Below are 21763 nucleotides of genomic sequence, written 5' to 3'. Positions count from 1 at the left end.
AAATACTAAATTCTTGCCTTTTTCCACTAAATATTTGGTACAAAAAATTATAATTAGCAAAAATACTAATTCTTAAGTATTTTTAACTAAAACTTTGGTTCAAAAAATTGTAATCAGTAAAAATACTAATTTTTTTACTCATTTTTCACTAAAACTTTAGTAAAGAAAATTGTAATCAGTAAAAATACTAATTTTTAGCTATTCTTCACTAAAACTTTGGGGCAAAAAATTATAATTAATAAAATTACTCATTTGTAAAAATTCTCGTGAATTTTTAGTCATTTTTCACTAAAACTTTAGTTAAATAAATTATTATTAGTAAAAATAAATAGTTTTTAGTCATTTTTCACCAAAACTTTAGTAGAAAAATTATAATTAATAAAATTAGTAATATAATTTTAACTTTTTTTTTACTAAACCCATAGTAGAATAATTAAAACTACAAAGCAAAATAGTGCCTAATATAAAAAAATATTTTAAAAAATTAGTGAATATTTTTACTAATGATTCGTATTTCAATTTTTACAAATTCAGATTTAGAGAATAAAATAACAACTGTTTGGAACATTTTTCTCTTAATGGAAAATTTTCTAAATGTAATTAAATGTTGTTCGTTTATTAAAGAAAGAAATTCTTTTAACGATTTGAAATTGAAAATGAGATTAATTAAATTTTAACTGTGTACTTGGAAATATAGAGGTTTTCTGGTTAAATTCTCTAAAATGTAGATTGTTTTCAAAAATTTTACCGAGTGCGTATTTTTTAATTGAACTCTTAGAAATAATATACATTAACCATTTTTTTCCCACTATGCAAATGTGTATAAAATAAATTTTATTCACAATTTATTGTTTATAATCAACACATCTATACTCTACGTTTCTTAAAATTTCCAATGATTAATTTTTTTTTTCGTTAACTGTTAAATTCTATTTGATGAACTTGAACAACTTATCTAATTGATTTATTTTCTCTGAGAATTAAAAATATTAGCGAATACGTATTTTCAATAAGAACACATAATTTATTATATTTAATAAAATAATATAATGATAAAAATATTAATAATAATGGAATTTGTTATAAAGTACTGCAATGACTTTCAGAACTGATTGTCATTAAACATGTTTTTCTTTAGGAATAATACATTCGTTAATTTAATTTCAATTATTAAAAATTCAATTAATTTAGTTTCAATTAATTTTAATCAATTTAATTGTAATTTAATTAACAATTTTATTTCTAAACTATAACGGAAAATTGTTTCTAAAATTTGAATTTCTAAATTACTGTTTGAGAAACCTTTGATACTAGAGTAAATTTTTACCCGTAAAGAAAAAGCTGTGAAATAAATAAATAACTGTTTTTGGTTTTCCTTTTTTTTGGTAAATGTATACTTTAACAACCGTCGACAGTATTTATACTTTTTTTTCTTTTAGTTGGTTAGAAACTAGTTTTTCTCCATTTCTCTCATTTTCCTATTTTTGAAACATTGTTCAACAGGAAATAGATTTTAGATTCAGTTTGAAAATTTGTCTACTATATAAATATCACGTGATATTTTCTTTTTTTACGATGATATTCGTTTTTGTATTATCGTTTTTCTTTTCTTTTCTTCTTTTTGGCATATACAGCTCTAAAACATGACGAGCAATTATTTACACTCATCTATTTAGCGCATTTGAAATATTTTTCTAAAATGATTCTTCATTTTCATATTTTTAAATTTAAATACAATTTTAATTACACTTTCGTTTTCTTTTCACAACTAAATTATTTGCATTTTTTTATTTTTTATTTTTTATTTATAATTTGTAATTTGTAATTTGTAATATAAATAAAGTCATTCTTTTTTTTGTTCTCTTTTTGAAAATTCTAATTGTACATTTTGACAATGAATATTTTATTTAAGAATATCAAATATTTCTTGTACGCTTGAAATATTTAAATGTTTATCGAATTAGGGAAGTGAAAAAATATGACTACTCTTTGAGTCACTTGATTATTTTTAAATAAGGGAAAGTTTCATTAATCTATGAGTTTTTTTTCTATGTGGAAAACGCTCGTGATGAGAAAAATAGATATTTTTCTGTAAATTTATTATCAAGAGCGTGGAGTACGGTATATATAAAGAAAGGGGGGTGAATAAGAAGACTTTGACATCGCACTTTTTTTTTTTAAATGTACGGAGACGAAAAGAGCATTTTCGTCGTCCTCCTTATTACTTCAGCCGGCACATAATCCTATTTAACATCATTTTCGGATGCCCGAGCTTTGGTTTTTTTTCTCATTTTTTTCAAGTGGCTACCGACTTAATGGGTAGTTGTGCATGTCAACGTCGTGTTGTGTTTGCAAAAATAAACGAAAAAATAAATAAATGAATTAGATTTTTAAAGAGAGGCGCATCGTGGTTAAAACCGTTCGACAATGTTCGCCCGCGAACTTAAGGGGTTTATTATATAATTATTTTTTTTTGTTGGTTTGGTTGGCCATCTCTTTTGCGACGGTCAAGCTCGGGCAACCGTCTTAAAAATGATCGCAACAGCCACAAAAATAATACGAACGAAAACTTAAGTAATTAAGTAATTAATAATGAAGAACGAAGGAACGACGAAGAAGGTGAACTAGCTAGGACCCAGCATCTCAAAAAGCACGCCAAATGAAAGCGTGCCTCGTACTTTAGCAATTGCAATTTGTGTCCTTGGGGTTTACTGGTTGATCCGTGAGTCGTTGTCCCTTTGCAGGACCTGCACCACCTGCCATTAGTGTTGGATCATTGTCAAGTGATTCACTCATTTTGTCACATATTATATCCACCAATTGCTCGAATACCGCCTGAAAATTGTAGTTTTTGATATTAATAACATTTCTTTCGTTTTTGTATTCTGTAAAAAAAGCCACTTTTTACGCCACAAAAACGAAATTTTCAAAATTTGGTTCAAATTGTACTAAGATAAGATTATTAAGATTTTTTTCTACAAACCTTAACATTAACATTTTCCTTAGCGGAAGTTTCGAAAAATTGAACTCCAAGTTGTTCGGCAAGTTGTTTGCCTCTCTCGAAACTGATAACTCTCTCGTCCTCCATATCGCACTTGTTGCCTACCAATATAACCTGGGCATTACCCCACGAGTACGTTTTTATTTGCGTTAACCAGTCTTGTACTGAGTTGAACGAATCTTCATTAGTGATATCGTACATTAAAATAAAGCCCATTGCGCCTCTATAGTAGGCCGTCGTTATGGTTCGATATCTCTCCTGTCCCGCCGTATCCTAAAAGCAAAGAAAATCATTAAATTCTCCCATTCGAATTTTCGCCTTTTTTGGCTTTTGATAAATTAATTTTTTAAATGAAAAGTAATTTAATTTAATTAAAATTAATTTAATTAATCGAAAAAAATACGATTTAATTTAGTATAATAAATTAAATTCAGTAATTGATAAATTAATATACTGGCACATAAAAATATATAAAATAGTACAAAAAACAGTTTTGTAAGCAGAATATAAAATTACTAATTTTATATTGATGGTGCACGGTCAACAACAACAAAAAAAAGAAAGAAATCATTTTATGAGGGAGTTGCATTAAAAATAGGAAACAATATGCGTAATTGACTTGTTCGATCGGTGTGTGATATTGAGAAGAAATATGAGAATAAAAACTTGAAAAGGATTTTCTTTTTTCTTCTTTTTTTAATGGCTACATTATAATTTATACTGACCCAGATTTGTAGCTTAACCCTTTTGTCATTCCTGAAGACAGTTTTCACTTTGAAGTCAATTCCAACCGTGGAAACGAAGGCCGAGGTGAATGAATCGTCGGCATAACGAAAGAGAAATGACGTTTTACCAACTGACGAATTACCAATTATCAGTAATTTGAACATATAATCGAAATTTTGGTCCGACGCGTCCTTCTGCCATTTTGGATCTTGCCCCGCCATCTGTAATTTAATATCGTTTGTAGAAATTCATTTTAATTCATTCAATTAGTTTTTTTTAATTGATAATTTTACTTTCTTTGTGTAATAGGAAAAAAACCTGAATACTTTCTGTTGTAAGTTTAGCAGAAAGAAATCAGAAAGTATTAGGTTTTGCAGAAAGCAATTAGGTTTTTAGAAGACAAATCGTAAAACAGAAAATAATATTTTTCTTTATTTAATTTTCAATTTTTTTCGACTTATTTTTTTTAATTGATAATTTTACTTTCTTTGTGTAATAGAAAAAAAACTTAAATACTTGCTGTGGTAAGTTCAGCAGAAAGAAATCAGAAAGTATTAGTTTTTGCAGAAAGCAATTAGGTTTTTAGAAGACAAATCGTAAAACAGAAAATAATAATTTTCTTTATTTAATTATATTATTTTTATTTCTATTGTCGTAAAAAAATTATAATTGTACTAATTATTATGACTATAATTAAATAATGAATATTTAAAAATATTTATTGCAAAAATCAATCATATTTATTTATTCATAAATTCGCTGTAAATAGGAGGAAGCTACATTTAGAATTATGACATCAGAGGAAAAGAGTTCAATATAAAAGATGTAATCGGTTTAACAAGTAAATTCAAATCTCTCTCATTAATTTTTTTTTTTTTTTTGCAATTTATTTACTACTGGTTTTCTACTTATGCGCAATTTTAATTTTGTGAAAAAGAAAGAATTAAGAATATTAATTATGTACGTACATTTTTAAGCTATTTTCACGCAAAAATGTATAAAGAAAAAAGTAAAGAAAAAGTTAACAAAAGTGAAAAATTCTTCAAGTTAAAATTAAGTTTTTTAAGTTTTTCTACACTTGCAATAAAACTAAAAGCTTCTTTTATTATTTTTATTTATTTTCATCTTTTCTCAATTTTTACTGTTTTTGTTTATTTTAATTTTTTATTAATTTTCACTTTTCATTTATTTTTATCTTTTATTAATATTTATTTTTTATTAATATTTATTTTTTATTAATATTCATTAATGTTTACTTTTTATTAATATTTATTAATAAAAATTCTATCTTCTATTGTTTTTTTACTTTTCATTTATTTTTATTGTCTTTAATAAATTTTTCCCATTGTTTTTTCTAATTCGTTTGTAATGGAGATAAAAGTAGAAAAGAATTACAGAATTTTTGCCTTTGAAAAGTCAGATTTAAAGATTATTTTTGTTGTTGTTGTTGTAAAATAGGTCAGGTGAATTGAAAAAATAATGAAGGTGCATTTTTCCTATATACCGGAGAATAATTCGGTGATGTAATTTCCACAATGGACAGTAAACGCGACATTCGCGAACGAAGTTCAAAAACTGAATCTTTCACTCCTACATGGGCTGTCTTTTTGGACATGATTTTTTTATCGATCACTTTAAATTTAAATTTTGTTTTTCACTAATATATTTGATTCAAAGAAAATTTATTTCTTAATTTTAAAAAATTTTATTTTATAAAATGAAATATTACTTCTTTCAATGACATCGAAATTGATAAAAATCACTTTAAAGAAAAAAAATTTGTTCTTCACTATTTGAATGGAAAAAAAATTTTCTGTTTAAATCTATCATTTTGTATTTAAAGTTGTTTAGTTTTTAATGATATTGAAATTAAATTGATAGTAATCACTTTAGAGAAAAATTTGCTTTTCACTATTTGGTGCCAAGAAAGATAATTTTCTTTTGTAGTAAAATGATTAAAAAATTTTTTTAATACTACTGAAATTAAATTTGGTGGAAATCACTTTTAATTCAAAGAAGAAAGATTCGTTTTTCACTTTATTTGGTTCGAAGAAAAATAATTTTGATTATACCAAATTAATGGTTTTCATGAAATTGAAATTAATAAATTAATAGAAATTCGTCTTAATTAATAAATTACTGAAGTACACGAAACCGTCTGTGTCTTGTTGTCGTCTACTGTTGCATTATATGCCATGGTCAATGCTAGGAAAAACGTTTTCATTATTCGACGTGGCGATAATATACACACAGCCTGTTTCGAATCCTTGAACATTTTGGCGCTGATAAAGCCAATGCGTTAACATGTCGACAAAGGCGTAATAATATTTAATACACTGTATTTGCGATAAAAGATTTTTTTTTCTCAAGACAGAAATTCAGTCAAAAGTGTGAACTAAAAGTAAGATTGATTTTTAAAAAGTGGTCTTAACTAATATCCAAAAACTATATTTATAACAAAAAAAATTTCTTCTCAAAAGAATTTTTTTCCTTATTTTTGAGAATACTTGTCTTCAAACATTGAAACGTTTGTAATTTTCCTAAAGCAGGGAAAAGAAAAAAAGTAGGACATTTGCTCTTTAAACTGGAAAACGTTTAATTCGAGCATTTTCCCTCTAGGTCAGATTTAATATTATTCTCTCTCTCTCTCCCTTTCTCTCTGTGTTTTTCAAGAAAGATTTTTATTTCCAAACTGAAATGTTCATATCAAATTAAAAGTCCATATAATTATGTGAAACTTCTTTTTTTAATTTGTACAATAAAACATAACCCAGTTATATTTTAACGATTAAAAATTGATTTTCCGTCTCGGGGTTTATAATTGAAAATTTTAAACTTGATGATGAAATGCAAATATTCAGAAAAGATTCATTTGCGCTGCGATATTAGTTTTTATAATTTTCACTCTTTATTATGTGTATCCAAATTGAACGAGATTTCCAGGGATTTTTCAAATTGATCATAATTTTCTTTTTCGTGGAAATATTTATCAAAGAGTCTATAAATTTTTTTGGTTTACTTTTCTTTATTAGTTATCTGAATCAAATTGTTTTGTTCAATGTTTATTGTTGTTGTTATTGAAACGTTTTATTTTCTCAAAGATTAAAAGTATAAGTATTAAGAGTATAAACTCGAAAATAAAATTTTTTTCAAAATTTTGAGCAAAAATATAGAAATGAAAATATTTTTCTCACGTTTTTTTTCACTTTTGCTTGTATAGGTGACAAAAACATGCGCAATATTCAGTTGCAGTCCTTTTTTTGCTATAAATGACGTTTATATAAAAGTCGGTGTATATATACAAATGCAAATGCTTGGACACGTATAGTTTTGTAAGAATATTGGCGAAGAATAGAGCCATATGCATTCTCGTTTAAATAAACGTGACTATGAGAAATGCAAGAACTCTCTTATCTAAGTAGGTGGAAATATCAGCAAATGGGCAAAACAAAACTTATTTATATACAATCAAAATAATTTAAATCTATTTGTAAAATAAAGTGAGACAGAGAGAAGAGATTTTAATTTGCACTATTACACAAATTTTAGAAATTTCTCAAGTATTCTGAACATTCGAGAATTTTAATTTTTCAACTAAAATTCATTTTAGCCAATATACTCAAAAAATGTTTTTTCTCGTTTCTTTATTCTCTTTAATTATTAAATTAATCTAATTATTTAACTAATAATTATTAAATTAAAAGAACCAATTTTTAAATATGAAAATTAGTGTAAAATTAAAAAATAAAAATTATTAGGAATTTTATTGCAAAAATAAATTAAGTAATATATTTTTATACTTTTTACGAATAAAAATCAGTACAGAATATTAGCTTAAAAATATATTTACTAATAATTACATATCTATAGGGAGTATAGTCGAGGTTGGACCACTGTCAAGGTAGGGCATTCGCGATTTTTTGTACAAGTTCACTAGTGCCACCTGCGCGCATGCTTGGCAAAGCTTGCTTAGTCACACCTAACTTTTTGTTATATTCCTTTTTTGGAGAATTAAATGTAGTGTTTTTTATGACCTCGGTACAAAAAAAGCTCAAAAGAAGTTTTGTGCATCATGTGAAAAACCATTAATAAAATATAAAAAACATGGAATCGTCAAGGCAAGCATGCAGAAGTATTGTTGGATTCATGATTGAAGAAAAAGTAAAGTGAAAAATCGAATCCGGAAACGTATCTCTTTTTAGTTAGAACAATTCGACAATGGTGCATTTTGTCAAGGTCGGACCACCATTTATAATACATGAATTAGACAGATACTTTTTTAATAAATATACAAGAAAATATAGGTACACACACATACTCACACATTTTGACAAATATATTAGATAAATAATATTGAATCCTGTAAATTTTGTTAATTATTTCATTAAGTTAGTTTAAACTGTTACGCGTTACTTTTTTTTGTAACAATAATGTTTTACTTTTTTGTTTCTTGTATTTGTAACTTTTTACAAGTTGTAAACAAAAGATCCTAAAGTTCTGAACGTTCAAATGAACGAAAGTTATTTATTGATTCTCCAAATTAAATTTTTATTGAAATTATTTTGCGTTACTATCCAAAAAATTAATTACTGAGTTGCTAAACGTAAATATTTCAGTTTTTAAATTTATTTTTGATTAGTAATTTATTAAAATATCTTCAATAAAAAATATTTCGTTCATTTGAACGTTCAAAACTTGGGGATCATGTAAACAATAAAGGATACATTTTTCGTAACGCTAAAAGTGTTATTTTATTTTTTAATGGTAATGCCCTTTGAATTTCAAACATGGTCCGACCTTGACTGTAAGGGACAACCTGGACTTAGAATTTTTTTTTTAAATCTTTATAACTTTTTCATTTTATAACCAATCATTTTACTTTGTACAGAAAAAATGTTCCTATTAAACAAGACTTTCTAACAATATACTTCAATTGACCAAATTCATTTTTTAAAAAAAGTTACAAACAAAAGTCAAAAGGTGGTCCGAGTTTGACTATACTCCCCTACCTCGTACTAAAAATAATTAATATAAAAAAATTTTTTTCGAGTATTTTTACGAAATCTAATTTTTTTTAGTAAAGTTTTGGTAAAAATAACTAAAAATTAGGATTTCAACTAATTGGGTCAGAATTCGTGATTTTTTTGCAACTTTTTAAACAAAATTTTATTTCTCCTAAATGAATGAACCGATTTGAATGAACCAAGCGGGAATATAAAGGCGATAAAATATATACTTTCGTTTAGAATAAAAAAATTTTTTAAAAATTTATTTTTTAATAATTATTCAATAAATTTTTTATAAACAATTAATTTTTTTCATGTTCTGCGCCTTTTAAAAATTTAAAAAAACATCAACATACAATTAAAACTATAAGAAATCGAAATCCGTTGAGAAAATTTAGGAGCGACAATTATTTTAAAAGTTGTAATGAAAATTATATTGTCGCAGTGTAGTGCACCAATGCTGAACTTTTAGTTTTTGATCATTTTTATGGTTATATAATTGAATGAAAATGTTAATTCGACAGTTTTTTGTTCATTTCGTGGTAAAAAATAATGTTTTAATTCTGATTTTGAATTCTTATAGTTTAAATTGTATGTTGATGTTTTTTAAAAATTTTTAAAAGGCGCAGAACATGAAAAAAAATTAATTGTTTATAAAAAATTTATTAAATAATTATTAAAAAATAAACTTATAAAAAAATTTTTTATTCTAAACGACAGTATATTTTATCCCCTTTATATTCCTGCTTGGTTCATTCAAATCGGTTCATTCATTTAGGAGAATTAAAATTTTGTTTAAAAAGTTGCAAAAAAATTCATTTTGCAATAACTTTTATAAAAAAATTAATTTTTTTTGTTCTTTGGTAGACACACTCCTAAGGCTAAATAGAAATGTTTTTTCAACATTTCGATTTAAAAAAAATACTTTTTATTTTCTGTGAAAATTTCACGAATTCTGATCCAATTACAATTTATTTTACTAAAGTTTTAGCAAAAAATGACTAAAAAGTATAATTTTTGCAAATTTTATTTTTTTTACTAAACTTTTAGTGAAAAATGACTAAAAATTAGTATTTTTAAAAATTCTAATTTTTTTTGCTTCCTCGTGAGGACGCTTTGTAGTCGTTTAATATACAAAATTTTTAAAAATCCTTTTAACAAATTTTCTTCTATATGGGACTATGTTATATAAGACCCTGAACAATTGTCCGGATGTATGTATGTGTGTGGGTGATTCTCCACGTAGCGCACGATTTAGTTATTACTATTACTGATTTTTTCTTTCCAAATTGAGTAAAAGTCAATATAGAATCTTCAAATTTAGTGTTTATAAATGAAATATCAGTGGTGGGCCGGACAAAATATTTATAATTTTTCTATTTTTTAAACAAATAATTTTTATATATCTGTATATACTTTGCGGCAATACTATCCAGCCATGGTAAAATGAAAGTACCTGTTATATTTACAGGCAAATTAAATAATAATTATCTGCATGTTATTTTACAAATTACAATTGTTTAACAATTATTGCTTCACTCTGTTGTTACACGCTGTTCAATACAGAAAAGCCGTACCATGACGCTCAAGAAAAAATGATTTTTTAAACAATTTATTAGCTTCATTCTGTTTCATATTTACGTCATTTATATTCACTAATCTAATACTACTACACTTTTATTGACGTAAAATATAAATAATTATTCATTTTATTGGGAAGTATGTGAAGGCCAGACCATGACGATTCTGTGATTCCCTATGCAAGTTTAGTGCTTTTAATGGTTAAAAAACAAAACAATTACTTCTCAAATTAGTTTCTCTCTTATTAATTTACTTAGGAGAGTTTGTTGTTGTGTTTTACTAATATTGAGTAAAGTTTCGATTTGATTTTTATGTAAATAATACAATTTTATAAAAAGGCCAGACCATGACGCGAAAACGAGGGACAAGAATTAACATCAAAAAAAATTTTTTTAAATAAATTTTTTTCGCAAGTTTTTTGTTTTTTACAATTCTACGAACATAAACAATACGAAACTATGAATAGTTTTTAGATTAATTACTGTATTTTATTAAAAATAAAATTTTTTTTTTATATACATCGTACTGGGGACAGGCCATACCATGACGTTTTAGCACCTTAAAACAGCTTTTAAACCTAAATTATAAATTTTTAAATGTAAACGACTATTGGCTTTTGCTTGTAAACACAGAAATTAGTTTTTCTCCTTGAATTCATTGCAATATGTGCAACTAATTTCTTAAAAAATACGAGGGACATTGAATTGTGCACTACGCGGAGAATCACCCGTGTATGTGTGTGTGTGGATCCCGATTTTTGTGAACACGATAACTCGAAGAGGTTTTAACGAATTTGGCTAAAATTTACCAGGTATATTTATCATAAAAATATCTCGAAATGGATTGATAGACTTTAAAAAATTCTCAAAAAAAAAATTTTTTTTTGACTTTTTTCTAAAAAATTTTTTTTTTCAAAAAAATTTTTTTAAGTTGGTTATTGAAGTTAATATATAATAAAATCTTATTCTTTGCATCAAGACGAATCGATTGGTATATAAAAAGTATAAATTGTATGAGAATTTATAGAGTTAATCACAATTAAAGCTGAAAAATTCGCATTTTTATCAAAAAATGAGTTCTTTCCGCAAAATTATGTTGCTATATAAAAAAATCTTAATCATTTAATTCTGAAATCTTATTCTTTGCATCAAGACGAATCGATTGGTATATATGAAGTATATAATATTGTATTTAAATTTATAGAATTAAAACCAATTATAAACAAAACAATTTGCTCTTTTAAAAAATTCTTTTTTTCTTAAAAATCATGTTGCTGTACAATAAAATGTTATTATTTATTGAAAAATAAATCAAAAATCTTATTCTTTTTGCTGATCGTAAAGAGGAAGCAAAATGTTCATGTAATGAACATCTGGATTTACAACTTTTTACTAAAGTTTTAGTGAAAATGACTAAAAATTAGTATTTTTAATAATTCTAATTATTTTACTAAAGTTTTAGTGAAAATGACTAAAAATTACACTGAGAAAAAAAAACCAAAAATTATTTTTGATTTATAGTAAGTGTTTTAATAAAAATTACGTTTAATACAATAATAAAATATGTTTAATATGCTTGGCTGCTTATGTTTGGTTTAACAATTTTTTTTCTCAGTGTAGTATTTTTACTAATTACAATCTATTTTACAAAAATTTTTGTGAAAAATAACTGAAAATTAGTATTTTTGCTAATTATAATTTCTTTTACTAGTTTTATTGAAAAATAATTAAAAATTAGCATTTTTGCTAATTATAATTTTTTTTTAATAAAGTTTTAGTGAAAATGAGTGAAAATTAGTATTTTTAATAATTACAATCTATTTTACTAAAATTTTTGTGAAAAATGACTGAAAATTAGTATTTTTGCTAATTATCATTTCTTTTACTAAAGTTTTCTAGTGAAAAATGACAAAAAATAGTATTTTTGCCAATTATAATTTCTTTTCCTAAAATAGTAAAAAATGACTAAAAAATTTGTGATTGTAATTTATTTTAGTGTAAAAGTATAAGAAATTATACTTAATTAGATAATTAAATAAAATAATTTATTATGATAATATAAGTAATATGTATCATATTTTACTAAATTATTGAGAATATCCTGAATATTCAAATTCAATAATGTTAATTAGTGGCTTAATTATCATTAATTTAGATTTAATGAGGTAATTCTATATTTAAGTAGTGAAATAAATTATTATTATGATTATTATTATTATTATTATTTATGTTAAATATTAAATTACAATCGAAAAACTTGCGATAAAAAGAATTTTTATTTCTTATTTTTCTTATTTCTTTTTGATGAAAGAAATATCTTGTCTTGTTTGTATCAAATAATTTTCTCTCATTTTATCTCAAAAACAATTTCCATTTATCCTTCACTAATATTCAAGTTGCTCGTTTTCCGAACACATAGTGACGTACTGAGATTATCGATCTGGCTACAAAACTGTGCGTGAATATTGCTATATTATATGGACAATAATTGGATTACAAAAACTCGGATAAAAGTGGGGAAAAAAAGTTTTCTTTTTTGATAAAAGAATTTCATATTATACTAGGAGTATTTACTTTTTTCTTCTTTTTTTCATTTAATTAGTTTTTTTAGCTTCAATATAATTTAATTTAATTTTTTACTTTAATTTAACATCAGTTTTTAATTTAATTTTAATTAAATTTATTTTTGATTTCATTTATTTATGATGTAATTTATTTTTGATTTCATTTATTTATGATATAATTTAGATTTGATTTAATTTTATATTTTAGTTTCAATAAAAATCAGAAATAGTTTTACACGCCATGATACACATGCATAAAATATACGAAAGTGTAATTTAAAAATACCTTATTTTTATAGTCAATATGTTGTTACAATCTAATGCATATTCAATGCGACTGTTTTTCAAAAGCGTCTACTTTTTCCTTTCTTTTCTCTTTAAAAAAGTATAGATTTACTGAAAAGAGGAAAAAAAGTAATAAAATAAAAACCAAGAAGAAAAATGTTGGAAAATATTTTTATTTTATGTTCAAACTTCAAAATGAAAAATTCTTGAAAATAGAAAAGTCTTTTATCGTGAATATTAAAGTATTTTTTATACACTCTCTTTATTCTCTATAGCATAAATATATAAACAAATAGGAATAAAAAAAATAGTAAAAGTTAACACATGGAGGATTAAAAAAAATAATAATTATTAATAATTAATGACAGTAGTAATATTAAAATATTAGTATAATAAAAATAAAAATAATTAGGGTCATTTGGGGTAAATGTAAACAAGGGGTAAATGTAAACAGTAGATGTTTCAGCTAAATTTACAAATTAGAAAATAAATACGACGTCAATATTTTTACCTCAGGTCACCTACAAGATGTTCTGAGTATTGCCAATATTTTATTTTGACAATTGGCAATGTCATAGTGTAAGTTATTTTTTAATGCAAAAAAGATTGAAAATCAAAATTTTACTGTTTCAGTATTTTGTCTCGCATTTGCATAAAAATAAATTTAAAAATCAAACAAAAATATGTAATTCTTCCTTATTAATGCCCTAACAAAAATTGACTTTGATTTTTGATTTTCGTCAATTTAGTTAATAAATAATTAAGTGTTTACATTTACCCCGAGAATTCGAAAACTCGGGGTAAATGTAAACAGAACTTGAACTACATTTTAAAAGAAAATAATTGAATAAATTTGCTTCTATTTCACAATTTCATTAATTTGGCAATGTAAAATTACATAGAAAAGGAAATTAGGTCCTCTTTGAAAAAAAAAATTTGATAAAAAAAAAAAAAAATTTTTTTTGAAAATTTGATCAATTTTTTAAAAAAATTTTAGGTTCATCCGAGATTTTGAAAATTTAAAATTTGACTTCAAATTCGTATTCAGCGATCTCAAAAACCCCCGAGTAGCCAGATTCAAACAAATTTGATCAATTTTTAAAAATATTATTTTTAGGTTCATCCGCCATATTGGATCCACCATTTTGAAATTTAAAAATTCGATTTTAGATTCTTATTCATCATCCTTAAAAACTTTTTTTTACCAAGTTGAATGAAAATCTATTAAAATTTGTTCAAGTTATTCAAGTTTTTACATTACTAGTTTTGTAATGGTTAATTGTTTATAACTTGTTTCTTAAACCTCGCTTAACTACAGTGGTGTTTACATTTACCCCGAATTTTAGGAAAATTTCAAAATCTCGGGGTAAATGTAAACAGTCAGTTTTAGGCGATTCAGGTGCATCAATATTTTTTTGAACCTCATAACATTTTTCTAGGGAACTCTAGTAACAAGTTCATGCAAAAAAAATCCGTCCGTTTTACCTTTTAACAAAAAAAACTAATGTTTTTGGTGAAAAATAGATATTCAGTTTACATTTACCCCAATTGACCCTATAGTATGTAATAGTAAATATTTATTTGATAATAGTCGAGTAATCCATTATTACATGAAACAAATATAAATTTTTCATTCAGTATAGTATTTTGTCATTAATAATGGGAAAATTTTATTGAAAGAAATAATCTTTAATTAGAAGAAAAAAGTTAGAACAATTATTTTCTAGTTAAGGGTGAAAGTGTAATTTTCAGTTTCGAGAATTATAAAAGAGGGCAACCACGTACTCGATTTTATCAGAGTTAGTGTCAATAAAAGCAAACGAAAGGGAAGGTTCCACTGACACTAAAAATTGGGACATTGATAATTTTACTTTTCCTTTTATTTTCTACGTTTAAAAATAGAATGAATATTTTTTAATTTTCATTTCAATTCCACATTCTTATAAATACAATTTTTCTTTTAATTTTACATAGTGTATTTATTAAAATAAATTCTATCTGATTTGGCCTACATTCGAAAATTAATTAGAACAAAATGTCATTATCGTGTATAACCCATTTGTCTATATATAATAATGGATTAATTAACTTTACAAACTCTGTAAAATAGAACAAAAATTCCAAATTTAATAATATATTTGCAATGGAGACGTGCGGTAATTTTTTCTTTTTTTGGGCAATATTTAAAAACAAAATGAAATGCATACATATATTTTTTTTACGAATAAAACAAATGTTGATGCTGGGGTAAAATGCATATATAATAGATGACACGAATATGAATACTAACACTTGAGTAGGAAACATGTACTTGAGCTTTTTTTATATTGAAGAGAGTTCTTCATTGATTAACTTCTGAGTATAAAAAAAGAGAAAAAAGGAAAATAAAAATTTTTTAAAAGTATTGGATTCTCTCTGAAAGATTAATGCTTTCTTTTTACTATTATATATATATATGGAAAAAATAAAGTTTCTGCTATATAGAAACAAATAAAGTTGTTTTTCTATAAATAGTGAAAATATAGTTTTAAAAACAAACTATCTTTAGAATCTTAATTAGTTTTTTATGTAGATTTTGTTATCTTTGTTTCTATCTCCGGTGCTATTTTTATTATATTTTGTTTTTTGCTTATTATTTGTTTATTTCTATTATTATTATTATTATTATTATTATTATTATTATTATTATTATTATTATTTTTATTATTATTATTATTATTATTATTATTATATTTTTGCTTATTACATTGTGTAATTTATATCAATTATTATTGTTTACTTTACTCTATTTTGTTCTATTCTATTTTATTCTATTCTATTTTTCTATTTTTCTATTTTAATTCTATTCTGTTCTATTTTATTCAATTCTATTTTATTCTATTCTGTTTTATAATATTTTTTTCTATTTTAATTCTATTCTATTCTATTTTATATACTTTTTTGTAATTTAATTATATTATATTTCATTCCAATTTATTCTATTCTATATACTATTTTACTGTATTTCATTCAATTCTAATTTATTTTATTTCATTGAATTTTATTTTAATAACTTTGACAATTGAAGATATTTTTTAATTTCTTATTATTTTTCTTCGTGTTATAATTATTGTTCGCAGCATTTTTGCGCAATCGTAACAGAAAATCAATCTGTTTAAAGTATTTTAATTATCTCAACGAAATAATAAATGTCAGTTTTATTTAATTATACCTAAATTTCGATAATTCATTTTTATGCTACGTGTGAGAGTTTAATTATACATTAATTTTTTCGGTAAAAATATTATTTTCCAGTTTTAAATGTTTGAATTTTTAGTCAATTATATTTATAAGATTTTTTAAAATAATAATAATAAATTAATATTTGAATTTTAAACGTCTGAGTGCTTTAATAATAACAAAAAATAAACAAATAATAAATAAAAATAATAGTAAATAAAACAAAATATTAAATGAAAATAATAATAAATATAAAAAATAATAAAAAATAAATATAAAATGTAAATTAATATTGTTAATTAAATTTTAATTCTCCAATTTGGATATTGTAATTAATTTTTAATTATTCAGTAGAAGTTTATTATTATACGAACTGGCATATTTATCATATGTTAATTGTTTACCTATTATATTACAATATTATTTTTAACAGAGTCATTCCATTATATTTCGACTAAAGTCGTTGCCGACTAATTTTAAAAAATTGTAATATTTTGCAGGAATGATTTTAAAGATATTAGGATCACCGAACAAAAAGAATTTTTTAAATATTTTTTATATTTATTGTAAAATAAGCATCTAAAGTATATGAAGTCGTAAAAACTGACACTTTTTCATCTAATAGAAAATATTAAAGAAAACACATAATTTACTATAAAAACGTAAAAAAATTATTAGAATTTATTAAGAATGAATTATTTTATTATTATAAATTGATAGAAACAATTATTAATAAGAAATATTAAATAAAAAATAATTTTAAAGTTTACATGGAAAATAACCTATTTTTGCAAATTTCATTCACTAAATATGAGAAAGAGAAATCATTAAATTGGATAAAACCTTATGAAATATAAAGTACCTGTGATTAACTTTTAGTTTTTCTTATCACTTTCTTCCTGTTTTCTTCACAAATATTAAAAAATAAGCAATGAAAACTGGCACTTTGCTTATTTTCACGATTTTAAAATGCAAATAACTTCTGCCCAGAAAAATGAAAAATTACGAAAATTGGGCAATAATTATTTGATCACTAGATACACTTACTGGAAAAAGATTTTCTTTGGTCCCGAAGCTATTTCTCGAATTAATTAACTTTAAACTTTTTACTATTTTTATCAGGTTAATACATGTGATTTCTTTAAAACTGAAGTTGGTTCAAAACGATTAAACAAGAAGAGCTAACTTCGTCCTTTAAAAAACACATGTATTAACCTGATAAAAATAGTAAAAAGTTTAAAGTTAATTAATTCGAGAAATAGCTTCGGGACCAAAGAAAATCTTTTTCCAGTGAGTGTATCTAGTGATCAAATAATTATTGCCCAATTTTCGTAATTTTTCATTTTTCTGGGCAGAAGTTATTTACATTTGAAAATCGTGAAAATAAGCAAAGTGCCAATTTTAATTGCTTATTTTTTAATATTTGTGAAGAAAACAGGAAGAAAGTGATAAGAAAAACTAAAAGTTAATCACAGGTACTTTATATTTCATAAGGTTTTATCCAATTTAATGATTTCTCTTTCTCATATTTAGTGAATGAAATTTGCAAAAATAGGTTATTTTCCATGTAAACTTTAAAATTATTTTTTATTTAATATTTCTTATTAATAATTGTTTCTATCAATTTATAATAATAAAATAATTCATTCTTAATAAATTCTAATAATTTTTTTACGTTTTTATAGTAAATTATGTGTTTTCTTTAATATTTTCTATTAGATGAAAAAGTGTCAGTTTTTACGACTTCATATACTTTAGATGCTTATTTTACAATAAATATAAAAAATATTTAAAAAATTCTTTTTGTTCGGTGATCCTAATATCTTTAAAATCATTCCTGCAAAATATTACAATTTTTTAAAATTAGTCGGCAACGACTTTAGTCGAAATATAATGGAATGACTCAACATTATTTGCATCACTTGAACCAAATAAAATTTTATTTCAAATAAATGAAAATAATAATTGAAACAACTATAAATTTCGTTGTGTAATAATAATATTATTTATAATCATTACTATTTTTATTATTATTATTGCTTGTCCCGTTTATAAATAAGTAAAAAAATGAATAAATTATTTGTGTTGAATAAATTATTACTACTAATATTAATATTCAAATGAAGAAATTCACTTAATATTCAGATTGGAAAAGATTTTCCCTTCTTTTTCTAATATTGCAAATTCTCAGTGCAGAATTTATAATCTAACTTGATACAATTAGTAACTTAATTTTCTCTCGTTTCGCAATTTCCAGTTCAATTTCTGAAGCATTGAATCATATATTGTCAATATGCAGCACTCTTCGACTATGTAAATATACATTTTCGACGAGATCGATCTCACTTCTCTCTCTCCCTCTCTCTGTCTCTCTTTCTCTCATATTTCTTTCTATTTTCAATATAAAAAATCCATAAATTTCGCTTTGATTTTAATTTTTATTAATTTATCCTTATCGTCATCATGATGAAAGTTGTAACGAACCATGTCCCACTTTTTTCACAAAAGTTCCCTTCTGAAGAATGAAGGTTACTGTCAAAGTAGATTTTCAACATATATATTCACATTTTCTTCTTGGAAAATTACACTGTATTGTCTCTAATTTTGCATTTTTTTACAAATACGAATTTTTGCTTTTTGACATTTTGCTTTTGAATTAGTAAATTTTACTAATAAATAGTAATTTTTATTAATTTGAAAAATTTTAATTTCTAATTTTACTAATAAATAGTAATTTCTACTACTCTAAAATTTTACTAGTAAATAGTAATTTCTACTACTTTAAAATTTTACTAGTAAATAGTCATTTTTACTACTTAAAAATTTTACTAATAAATAGTCATTTCTACTAATTAAAAAAATTTAAATGAAAAATTTTACTAATAAATAATAATAACTGATAATTTAAAAAATTTAAATATTATATTTTACTAATAAATAGGTAGTAAATTTTACTAAAAAATAGTAATTTCTACTAAATTAAAAAATTAAAATTTTACTAATAAATAGTCATTTCTACTAATTTATTTGTAAAATTCACTAATTCAAAAGCACACCCAGAAAAAAATATATTTCACTCAGGGCCAACTAAATATTTTATTTGTTTCAAATAAATTTTGTTTGGTTCAAATAAATTTTATTTGGTTCAAATAAAAGTTGCATTTGTTTCAAATAAATTTTATTTGGTTCTAATAAAAGTTGCATTTATTGCGAATAAAATTTTTAATTCGAAACAATAATAAATAACCTAGTTTGCTCTCTGAGACAAATATATTTTTATTTATCGCAAATAAATTATATTTGCTTTAAACAAAAAATTTTCTCTGGCTGCAAAAAGTCAATATTGTAAGGATGACTAAAATCGAGAATAAAACAAAAATTATTGGAAAACAAGTAACGAAAATAGAAATAGAAATAGAAAAAAAGTGTCTTTAAAGTTTGTTAAATATAATGAAAATAATTGCTAGTACAAAATAAAAGCTTGAAAATTATCATCATCAAATCATCATATCGTAAAGGAAGTGGACTTATCGTCTGTATTCGCGCTGTTAGCCCTCCAAGGAGGTCAATATAGGCGACCGTGGAAATTCGGTCACGACAGCGATAGTTTTAGAACGTGGTTGATTTGTAAATTATTTCACGAAAAAAAAATACTGCTCGAGAAGGAAAAGGGGAGTGTATTAACAAAAGTGGAAAATATTTTCCCCCTCGTTAGTTAATTCCAAAAAAAAAAAATCATTTATCCAATTTCTTACTAAAATCAAAAATTGTATAAAACTGTATCGATTTTCCGTGCGTGAAAATTTTTTTTTATTGATTCACTGGCCTCTACCTCTGTTAAAGAATCGCGTTCTTGTCCTCCCTCTCTCTCTCTCTCTCTTACTCTCACAAAATGGGGGAGTTTTCAGTCCCTTTAGTTTTTCATTTTCTCGATACTACACATTTCACAAAAATTTTCTCCTTTTTTTATCACACTTTGATTTTTGTATGTATATATTTTTGTGAGTGTAGGTGTATATATATGTATATACAATTGGTATTACCTCTAGCGAAGAAATTCCACGGACGACAACCGAACCAGCTGCACGTTTGACACTTGTCTTTTAAATATCAAATTGCACTTTCTTAAATAATCACGTATTAAGTTTGAAGAAATTATTTTTATAAATTGTTAATTAAAAATGAAAGGGGGGGGATTGGCGGGGAGTTTTGTTTTATTTTTTTTCGTTCTTTTTTTTTTGTCTTTTTCTTTTGAGTCACGACAATAAAGGAGAGACTGAACTGGCCTCGGAAAATGCCTCGCGCCACTGTAGTCCCCGCTTATAGCTAAAATATCGACCATTTCGAAGACCCCCGCCCGTGCCAATCCTGGCCCCCAGCGCCTGCGCATCCTCAACCCGACTCACATCAATATATGCCAAGAAAGCTCACTTTACAAACAGCTTTACTACTTGTTGATCCCCGATGCGATGCATTCTCAGTTTAACCAAGCGTGTCCATTGCGAGTTGACTCTAAAAAGCTAAATATCGTTTTTCTTCTTTTTTTGTTTTTGGTCCAAGTTGTTAATTTGGAAAATTGAGAATTCACTTTTACAGGAAAAGTTTACTTTTTGAGGAGGGGTGTAATTAGAGGGAAATACTGCAAATGATAAAGTAATTTTTAGGAAAACTTTGTTGAGTTTTTTTTTTAATTTTCTTTATAAATTTTTTTCGTTTTTTTTATTCTTTTTAAACATTTTTTTATTAACGACCTTTTTTTTAATGAATATTTTAATGTTTTTTTCTTTTTTTTACTACTAATTCAAGTTATTTTTCTTTGTAAAATTTTTCCGTTTTTTTAATTTCATTTTAATTAATAAAAAAATTAAGAAAAGTTAAAAAACTTTTCTTAACTTGTTTCTAATTTTTTTTAACTTTTCTCAATATTTTTTATTAATGTTCTTTTTTTACTGAATATTTAAATGTTTTATTTTCTTTTTTTACGCACTAATTGAAGTTATTTTTCTCTGTAAAATTTTCCCGTTTTTTCAATTTAATTTTAATTAATAAAAAAATTAAGAAACTTTTCTTAACTTGTTTCTAATTTTTTAATTTTTCTTAATATTTTTTATTAAAATGTTCCTTTTTTACTAAATTATTTTGATATTTTATGAAATCTTTTAGTTATTACGAAAAATTTTAGTAAAATATTAAAACTTTTATATCAATTGACAAAATTTTACTATAAAACACAATTTTTGAAATAACTACAGTAAAATATTTCGAAAACTAGTTTTGAATAATTTTGTTTAAATAATTAAATTTTCGAAAAGTACAATAAAAAAATTTTTAAATAATCGAAATTTTGTAAAATTTTAGGTTTTTAATTGCTATTTTTTTGAG

General features: G+C 23.9%; 1 protein-coding gene and 1 long non-coding RNA gene across 3 annotated transcripts in view; one reads left to right on the top strand and one right to left on the bottom strand.

The window, feature by feature from the left end:
* LOC122511705 overlaps nt 1-21763 on the top strand; it is a 42057-nt gene that overhangs the window by 19002 nt on the left and 1292 nt on the right. The gene's annotated exons all lie outside the window — the stretch shown is intronic.
* On the bottom strand, nt 439-20712 carry LOC122511703 (ras-related protein Rab-3). Of its 2 annotated transcripts, none has more exons than XM_043627117.1 (4): nt 5232-5371; nt 3727-3948; nt 2984-3274; nt 439-2835 (listed from the first exon to the last, which is right to left on the bottom strand). In XM_043627117.1, exons 1-4 carry the CDS (start codon nt 5340-5342, stop codon nt 2680-2682), a joined length of 780 nt encoding a protein of 259 aa, XP_043483052.1. In that variant the 5' UTR covers nt 5343-5371; the 3' UTR covers nt 439-2679. The 2 variants fall into 2 exon arrangements, with proteins under 2 accessions (XP_043483052.1, XP_043483053.1); XM_043627118.1 differs by lacking the exon at nt 5232-5371 and adding an exon at nt 20425-20712 and having other exon boundaries at nt 440-2835.

This window comes from Leptopilina heterotoma, unplaced genomic scaffold (assembly GCF_015476425.1).
Source record: "Leptopilina heterotoma isolate Lh14 unplaced genomic scaffold, ASM1547642v1 Lhet_9, whole genome shotgun sequence".
NCBI lineage: Eukaryota > Metazoa > Arthropoda > Insecta > Hymenoptera > Figitidae > Leptopilina > Leptopilina heterotoma.
The sequence above is the reverse complement of the archived record's forward strand: the minus strand, read 5'-3'. Positions and strand labels throughout refer to the sequence as shown.